Below are 9674 nucleotides of genomic sequence, written 5' to 3' on the forward strand. Positions count from 1 at the left end.
TTAATGGTGTTTTTCACAATAAAATAATGAATTTTATGTTTTACTGTTTTCCGTTGTAAAATATTTTATTATTTAAAAATTATGACAGTAATATATTAATGTACAAAAAAATATTAGTAAAATTCTATGTGTTATTCTATCCACTATATTATCTCAGTCGATACATAAGGAATCCCTAATAAGGAAACCCTAATACTCGTTATCATTTGGTGTAACCACATGTAATCCCGAAAGTCGAAATATGTAATACTCGGTATCATTTGGTGTAACCACATGTTTATCGGATAATCGAAAATATGTAATACTCGGTATCATTTGGTGTAACCACATGTAATCCCGAAAATCGAAATATGTAATACTCGGTATCATTTGGTGTAACCACATGTTTATCGGATAATCGAAAATATGTAATACTCGGTATCATTTGGTGTAACCACTTGTAATCCCGAAAACCAAAAATATGTAATACTCAGTATCATTTGGTGTAACATGTTTATCGGATAATCGAAAATATGTAATACTCGGTATCATTTGGTGTAACCACATGTAATCCCGAAAATCGAAAATATGTAATACTTGGTATCATTTGGTGTAACCATATGTTTTTTTCGGAAAATTGAGTAAGTCTTGAGTACAACCATGAATCGTAACTACTTGAACAGGTAGATAGTTAAAGAAACCAAGGCCACAGCAAGAACAGATAGAACAACCATGTCCTTAACTTCCTAAAATATCTTAGTTCGTCGCGTCTGTTCCAATTCCCTATCCATTTCTTTGAAAACCAAGTCACAAACCATCTCATAAAGGAGAGCATGAGACCTCCTTGCCTCAACCATTTCCTCCTTCAGGTTGTTTACCGATTCCTATAGCTGGGAAATCTCCGTCGAGTGAATCCGGTTCATGGTTCTAGTCCAACCATTCCGGCCTTGCATCTCGGTCAAATCATGCCAAACATCTGCAATCTCTTCTAGCATCGCCTCATCACACCACTTGAAGAGATGACATCCGGGATTCTACAAGACACAAACCGTATAAATATTTTTGGTACGAAATTAAAAACAATCAACAGCTGAACTTACGTATTCCTTATTGCAAGCGAAGAATCTTCGTCCCGGATCCAAAATGGTGAAGGAAGTTTTGATGATTGGTTTACGATGACAATAACAGAATCGTGGGATTCGGAGAATCTTCGTACAATTCGGGTGGAGGGCTCCCGCTTGAAATCTCCGAGTCGGACGACGAGCCAAGACTTGGCATTCTTGCAAGAAATTGTTTATTTGCAAACAACTGAGTGTTTTGTGTTTTGGTTGTGATTTGTGTGTAAACCCAGATATTTTAATGAATTTTGATGTTGGGGGAAACTCAAATTTGGAAGTGTCTGTTTTGGGGGGGGGGAAACTCAAAATTGGAAATGTATGTTTTGGGCACGAAAAACAAATTTGAGTTTCATCGATAAACCTGGGAAATAATAAATAATTGTAGTGGGGTCTATTTGTTCCACCCAATAAGACACGTGTTCAAACCCAATAAGACACATGTCGTTTATTATAACTGGGAATTTAAAACGTAGTTGTGCCTTGTTTTCCAGTTATACACATCATCCACATAGTGTTACTTTTGGTAGATATACCATATTCGCAGTAATACTGAAATTTCACGACTATATTCCGGTAATACGTTTCATAATTGGTTATAACAGCAAATTATCAACTTGTTCATCAAACAAAATTCGAGGAAAAGTATGATACGTATTCTTTCCATCATTGATGGCCTAAGCTTGACAATGTGACTATAGAAGAAGATTGACACTTAAGTGTCGGGTGTGGTGAGATTCGTATTATTTCTTCATTATTTTTAGTTGTTTAAAACACTGTTTACTAGTCCTTGATAAGTGTTAGCATGAAAACGACCATTTTTAAAAATACTGATTATTATCGTGGTCGTATTTTGCCGTCTCCAAATTATGAAATCGGTTTAAATTGGTCTATTGGTGGTTAAGGGTTGGTTAACTTCTTCAAAACGACATCACCTGGAAACGGGTCTCCTTTAATCTTATTTCCTATTATTATATTCAATAATATTCTACCTGACACATAGATACGTATTCAGCTAAAGAACACCTGTCGTAGCTCACGTGTGGCTGACATAATTTATTTTAATATGGACATATGTCGTTTATTGTAACTGGGAATTTAAAACGTAAGCGTGCCTTGTTTTCCAGTTATGCACATCGTCCACATAGTGTTACTTTTGGTCGATATACCGTATTCACAGTAATACTGAAATTTCAAGACTATATTCCGGTAATAGGTTTCATAATTGGTTATAACAGCAAATTATCAACTTGTTCATCAAACAACATTCGAGGAAAAGTATGATACATATTCTTTCCATCATTGATGGCCTAAGCTTGACAATGTGACAATAAAAGGAGATTGAAACTTACGTGTCGGGTGTGGTGAGATTCGTATTATTTCTTCATTATTTTTAGTTGTTTAAAACACTATTTACTAGTCCCTGATAAGTGTTAGCATGAAAACGATCATATTTTAAAATACAGATTATTATCGTGGTCATATTTTGCCATCTCCAAATTATGAAATCGGTTTAAATTAGTCTATTGGTGGTTAAGGGTTGGTTAACTTCTTCAAAACGACGTCACCTGGAAACGAGTCTCTTTTAATCTTATTTCTTATTATTATAATATTAATCTACCTGACACATGATCACCTTTCTCTTCTTCCGACGAACATTCTATCGTGTTTTTAACTTTTACACGACATTCTCTGCCCTAAAAGTACTACGTTCACAACTTTTTCACTCTTGCTTCTCCTCCCCAGTTCACAATTATTTGTGGTCAGAACAACAAATGAGTATAACTAGAGCGTAGTTATACCAGGTTTTCCTGACCAAACTAGAGCGTTTATATTAACTGGGTTTGTTGAACATCGTTGTACTAATAATTCTAGTTATACTCATCATCCACGTAGTTTTTTCTTCTTTATCTCCCTTTTACTTTGTTTTTACTATTCTCCTTTCCCGACGAACATTCTCTGACTTTTTGAGAATAACTCATATTATATCCTCTTGATACGAGGTATTTTTACTCTTTACATACACGAGAAAGAGAACTTTGAACTTTGAACGAGAAAGAGAGCTTTGAACTTTGAACAAAAGACTAAGGAGAGAAAACAAGAGAAAACAATACGTTGTTTTACAAAGTTATACGAGTAATACTTAAATAAAACAAAAACAAATTTTCACTCTGATGGATCAAGTTGGCCACTCTTTCACGAAGCGATTTCTAATATCCAACTCTAATTTTGCTGCCTCCATTGTCTAATTGCAAGACTCGCACCAATCGGAGGGCACGTATGCATATCCCATCATAATTACTAATGGGTGAATGTCTCCACTTCCACAATGCAAGTTATTAATTTTGTCCACCACCAATGTAATCCTCTCTCCAAACTGTGCTGGAGTGACATACGGGGGTCCTCTAGGGCTTGCTCTTTCAATTCGTAATCAAATTTCTTCTGATTCCGCCGGTGTAAAATCTGGGACAGATGTTAAGCTCACGTCGCATCCGGACATGATGAGGACAAGCATTCGGTGGCAAAATTTTTCCATCGAGAATCCCACTTCCGATGACGCCTTAAGCATTGCCATCCCTCCCTCTATATCATGGACATAGAAAAAAATTGAAAGACCTCTTTCAAATAGAGCCGTAGGATTACCTTCTGCCAAACATCTGTCCTTGAACATTCTCATCCATGCCATATCAAAGAACCAAGGTGTGGGCACACTTAGCAAATCCACGGTCCGAAGGAAGATTGGATCCTTGGAGATCTGGTAAAAATCCCTACTTGCAACTAAAGCCCTACAGTAATCGCGAGTGATAGAACTGACTACCTTCTTTAGTATTTCGTTTTTCATCTCTATGGGCAAACAGAAAACCCGCTTTGCATAGCCATAGTAGATGAATGGGATTGTGTTTTAGAAACTCTTTGGGTCTACGTTAAATAACAATCCGCTTTATCATGTTTGGGGAAAACGAGACGTCGTTTGAAGATATTGACCGCATTAACTCAAATGAGACGTCGTTTGAAGATATTGACCGCATCAAGTATTTCCGAGTAATACAACCACACCATAAACCCTAAATCCTAATATGGTTGTACTAAGTATTTCCGAGTAATACAATCACAACATAAAACCTAAATCCAAAGATGGTTGTACTAAGTATTTCCGAGTAATACAATCCCAACATATCTCTCATTTTTCCAAACTAAACCACGTTATCACCCGAGACACCTCCTCCAGCATTTTCACTTCCACCATTTTCACCTCCAAAATTTTCACTTCCAGCGTTTTCACATCCAGTAAAATAGCTATAAATTTTGTAAGATTCCGGCTGACGCTTATTACTCGTCTTCGTCCTCTTCGACTTTGGTCGACGCTCTCCAACGGATGGATGCCTTTTCTGCTGTTTTGCCCCCCTATTTGGCTCGTAAACCGGGGGCAAAGCGCTCAATTTCTTAACATCATCGGGGACAACCCACTGTGACTTATGTGGAACATGATAGATGGTTCTGTTATAAGCAAAAGCCCACTGCTCGGTTAAATAATACATCGAACACAAGTCCTCCACATTTATATCCACTTCTTTGTTTGGCCGCTTCATGTAAGCTTCTAATACGGCTAATGCATGGACACATGGATACTTGTCTATATCAAAAAGCTTGCACGAGAAAGTTTTATTTTTCAAGCTCACCGTGTAATTAATCCCATCTAATCCAAGCACGCTGTATTCAATCTGAATCATGTTTAACTCGGTGACACCTATTTCTTAGATTCAGCACATCTACTGTGAAAAATAATTTCCACTAAGGCAACCAGTTTGCGTCCTGGTGGCATTGAAGCAGCCTTGTTCCTATGCTTGTTAAACCATTCACACAACTTGTCAACAATCGCATCTATCATAGGTAATAATGGCAGTTTCCTTGCATCTATAAACACACTATTCAAGGACTCCATAACGTTACTAGTATCTAGAATGTACCTCTCTGCTGAAAAATAGCACTTAGCCCATTTCGATACTTCTACACGCCTTTCTAGATAATCGGTCACAGCAGGATACTTTAATGCCATCCTCGAATAATGATCAAGAAACTCGGCCTCTGTATACTGCTTTGCACACTCCATGAATGTATCTGCAACTATTTTTTATCCCTTGAAACTTGCATTTTCACATTCTGTGAAAGATGCCAGGTGCAATACCCATGTTTAGCTTCCGTGTACACCTCAGCTACTGCATTAATGAGGCCTAAATTTCTGTCCGAAACAATAACCAACTCAGGACTATCGGGTATAACCGTTTTTAACTGCCTGAAAAACCACTCCCAACTGTCATTTTTTTTCTGAATCAATAACTCCAAAAGCAATCGGATAATGGTGACGATTACCATCCTGACAAGCAGCTAAGACTAGTTGACAACCCATTCTGGCTTTCAAAAAAGTTGCATCAACAACTATCACTCTTCTCATAGCTACAAACCCCTCAACGCAAGCTCCCAAAGCGACAAATAAGTACTTGAATCTTCCTTGTTCGTCCAGTAACACCTTGTGTGTTTGTACCTGGATTCACCTTCTGTAGCATGTACAAATACGAGTACAGATCTCTATATCTGTTTGCAGGATAACCACGAACCAGAGATTTAGCTTGCTATACTCCTCTCCATGCGGTGGAGTATGACACACTCACAAAAGCGTTTTGTTTAACCAAAAGCATGACAGCGTGAGGAGTTGGTGTATCTAATCGACTTGGATACAACTCCTTAACAACATATGCAACTCATCCTGGTGTTCCTTTCCTTTGTTTGCTGTTTGTACTCGCACTGGCCCGAGAACAAGTATGCATCTTCCGGTATACTGTTATAGAAAAACAGGGTGTATTCGCATCCTTCCAAGCTCGTAAATACCAATTACAACCTGTTTCACTGCATTTCACGACATATCGCCTCTTATCTGAATTCTTTATAGTCAGACCAAAATAATATTGATGTGAAGCTCTATACACTAAATCTATCAAATCTTGTTTACATGCAAATTTTTGCCCCACTCTCAGATTTATACCGTCTTCCCATTCAAAATGTTGTGTTTTTACAACTTTAGGAGGGGGACCATAATTAAAATCAAACCCTTTGTATTCCTTCTCTTTGTTATCAAACTTGGCTTTAGCATCATCATCTACTACATCAGCATTTTCACGGGAAACATCATCACCATCTTTTCCATTTTCACGTGTAACATCATCACCATCTTCTCCATAATGTGTAACATCATCACCATCTTTTCCCTCATCACCGTCAGCTTCCTCTATCAATGGGACATTCTCGTGATGTTCTTATCCTGCTGAACTGTTGCCTGTGTAAATAGCAAGTATACCATTATTTGATCCACCATTACCTAAACGCAACCCCCCATAATTTATACCAACTGAACTTACCCTCTCAACTCTGGAAAATTCCTCCCCAACTTCAACACCTTTGATGACCTCTACATTAATAATACTTCTGCGTCCCTCTTTATCCAGTGAGGTCAGGAACACTGCTAGGTCGTCATCATTCGAAATATGAAACTGTTTCTGAGTTTGCACTAGTACCAGAATGTAACTCAATATCAACTTACTCGAAGATTCAACAATCCCAACCTTCGTGCATATCTTTTCCACTAAATCAGAATAAGTAATCTCCTCCAAACTTGATGACTTAAACATTACACCATACATGGACGCTGGGGCTGAAATCCATTTATCCTCCGAAGTTGAATAATATCTCCTGTAATCCAAAATAGGTTCGTTATCATTATCACCTGAAAAAATAACACATAGACCATACTCAACCGCATAAGAAATGTTTCCAGTTGTTTCCAGAAATACACAGGTAATACCAATTGTTACTCTATCTCTCTCATTTAATTAGATCTAATTGTCAACTCGTGGAGAAACTTTAATCTAACTCGATTTACAGCATCTAAAACTCAAATCCAATAAATACCCAGTCGATTAGCAACCAATTACAATTTCCATAGTATACCATTGCCTATTCAATAATCGAATTTAATCCCAATTGTGGTTCTTGGGCAACGACTTCCCAATAACGAAATGAAGAAGAATATCCAACGAAATGTCAATTACCTCGATTAAGCTTCAATGAGGGATGAGTACAGCAAAATGCCAAGAAGGATTCGAGTTCTGAGAATTCGTTCTCTAGCGATCGCTGGGGTGAAGCGAGCGAGCTGGTCAAAAATGGTTTCTCTTTCAACCCGGTCCCCGACAAGAAGACAAAACCTGTTCTGATTGGCTAAATTTTTGGCGCCTAAAAAATGTCGACACGCTCCTGATTGGTTAAAATTTGAGAAGCTCGCTTCTGATTGGCTACTCATGCTTATATTTTATTAGACGAATTTTTGTTTCGCCGCTCTTGATTGGTTTATCTCTGCTTATTTATGAGCTGATTTTTTAATTTTCTCTTATAATTTACTTCTGCCAAAATACAAAGACGCTAAAATTTATGGTATCTTAAAATTCTTTCTTTTTTTTCAATGGTATTACATCTTAAAATTATTTTCAGATACCATTTAAAATAATTTTAAGATGTAATACCATTGAAAAAAGAATTAATTTTAAGTTACCATAAATTTATTTTATTTAAGATTTTGTAGATCTTTAACTACATTTGTCTATTTATTTAACACGTGGATTCTTACCAATATAAAATTTCCTAATTTATATGATGTCAATGTTAATTTTATCAGCATGATAATTTGCTAACATTTTATTCTCATTTTAATTATTAAAAATTTTAAAGATTTCTTAACATAAATATAATAAACTGAGATTAATTTACTATACAAACAAGTATCTAGTGAATTTAAACAGTAGATTGTATACATTCGCCAGACACTTGGTATATAGTAAATTAATCTCAATTAGTATTTATTTAAATTTGTAAATTTGTAAATTTTATGATTAATGAGAAATAAAATATTAGCATATTATCATGCTAATAACATTTATTAACAAACTTTGCTTTGTTGTTACAACTAAGATAAGAGAGTCAGCATATAATTTATTAATGGGAAAATTGGTATTAATCTCAGTTGGAAAAAAAATCTAAGCAAATCTAAGATCTAATTAATTGTCAAAACTAAAAAATCTTTTAAAAAAAAAGTTCTTCTTCTGCATCATGTTCTCGGTCCAATTATACGAGTTGCTAATTTGAAACTGAAAACACTTGGACCAATTGGCAAATTTCTGAAAAAGTACACCAATTTCGAGAACTTTATTAATTTCTGAAATATGTAATGTATAAATTTCCTTGAAAATAAAATTTTGAGACTCACTTGAGCGGCATAGACCTGTTTTGTAGTTGAATCCATAATTATTCTGACACAAAAACCAATGAATTATCAGCATCTTCTTTTTGGTAACTTACTGTGTCCGACAGTTTTAAGTCAGTGAAGAGTGTTTTATTCCCCTTATCACCATCTGTTTTTGGAGTCAAAATTTTGACAGCTTGGCAAGAAGTCATTGGGGTTATACATTGCTTTGGGTCTTCAACCTTTGAAGGTTGTGTACAATCTGAACCAGATACAAATGAATTTTAAGAGTCATGGCCCATGTTTTTTTTGCAGGAATTCTTGTGTACCCATTTCCAGATAGATATCTGAAGCCTGCGTCAAAATTACGTCATATAGATTCTCGAACACGTAACTGTTAACTCCATCTATTTTTTTGACAAAAAGTTAACTCCATCTAAGAACATGTGCTTTGTGTTTTCAGGGTAAAATTGGATTTTTATTATTATAAATCCTATCGTGACAATATTTAGTATCAAAATCTCAAAAGGACAATAGGTGAGTTTTTTTGTCCTCCTTTATTTTCAATTTTACCTGTTATATTTCCAATTTTCCCTTTATTAATAGGATTGTTTCGTAGCAAATTTGCAACAGAAAATGTAATTCATGAATGTTTATGTTCTATATATTATGAAATGGAAGGAAATTGTTGGGATCAGTTTTATGGATTGAATCTGTTAATTATATATATATATATATATATATTAAATTACAAGAGATGACATTTTGTTATGAATTATTAATATGGATGTTTATTATAAGGTTCATATCATAAGGAGGTTTAAACTATTGCTAAGAGTCTCACATCGGTAATATGTGGACATAACTAGATCTTTGTAATATTATATATACCTTTTATTATTCATGAAATAAGACATAATAATTTTCTCCTTATTTCCTATTCACAATACATTATCAGCACGATAGTCTCTTGATCTTTTTCTCACCCAAAAAGGTGAGATTTAGTTTAAATATTATTTGTCACACCAAAAAGATGAAAGTTAATTTAAAGTTTATTTTCTCACACCAAAAATGTGAGAGTTACACTACAAAAAAATAGATGTATTGCATCACTTAAATGGAATCAGTTAAACGAGTGATATTAATTTGAATTACTTATTACTAAATGATACTAAATATTTGGTTTAACATCAATTATAGTAAATGATGCTGTTATTTATTTAATTTTCATCACTTCAGTAAAAGTGATACAAATCTATGATAGTTTACATCATTTTTTAAAAACTGATTGA

The 9674-nt window shown here is 35.1% G+C and overlaps 1 protein-coding gene across 1 annotated transcript; it reads right to left on the reverse strand.

Annotated features, from left to right (window-relative positions):
- Positions 1 to 4288: 4288 nt before the first annotated feature.
- Positions 4289 to 5205, reverse strand: LOC112084374. The gene is made up of 2 exons (XM_024153496.1): positions 4897 to 5205; positions 4289 to 4816 (listed from the first exon to the last, which is right to left on the reverse strand). The coding sequence occupies exons 1-2, from the start codon at positions 5203 to 5205 to the stop codon at positions 4289 to 4291; spliced, it is 837 nt and encodes a 278-aa protein (XP_024009264.1).
- Between the last annotated feature and the right edge of the window lie 4469 nt (positions 5206 to 9674).

This window comes from Eutrema salsugineum, unplaced genomic scaffold (assembly GCF_000478725.1).
Source record: "Eutrema salsugineum unplaced genomic scaffold, Eutsalg1_0 scaffold_4, whole genome shotgun sequence".
In the NCBI taxonomy this organism is placed as follows: domain Eukaryota; kingdom Viridiplantae; phylum Streptophyta; class Magnoliopsida; order Brassicales; family Brassicaceae; genus Eutrema; species Eutrema salsugineum.

Bases quoted from the DNA above. Each gene is read 5' to 3' on its own strand.
- LOC112084374 (XM_024153496.1), bottom strand. From the start codon at position 5,205: ATGGAGTGTGCAAAGCAGTATACAGAGGCCGAGTTTCTTGATCATTAT. The intron at 4,817-4,896 runs GTTGCCTTAGTG...AACATGATTCAG, and splicing joins TGCCACCAGGACGCAAACTG to ATTGAATACAGCGTGCTTGG.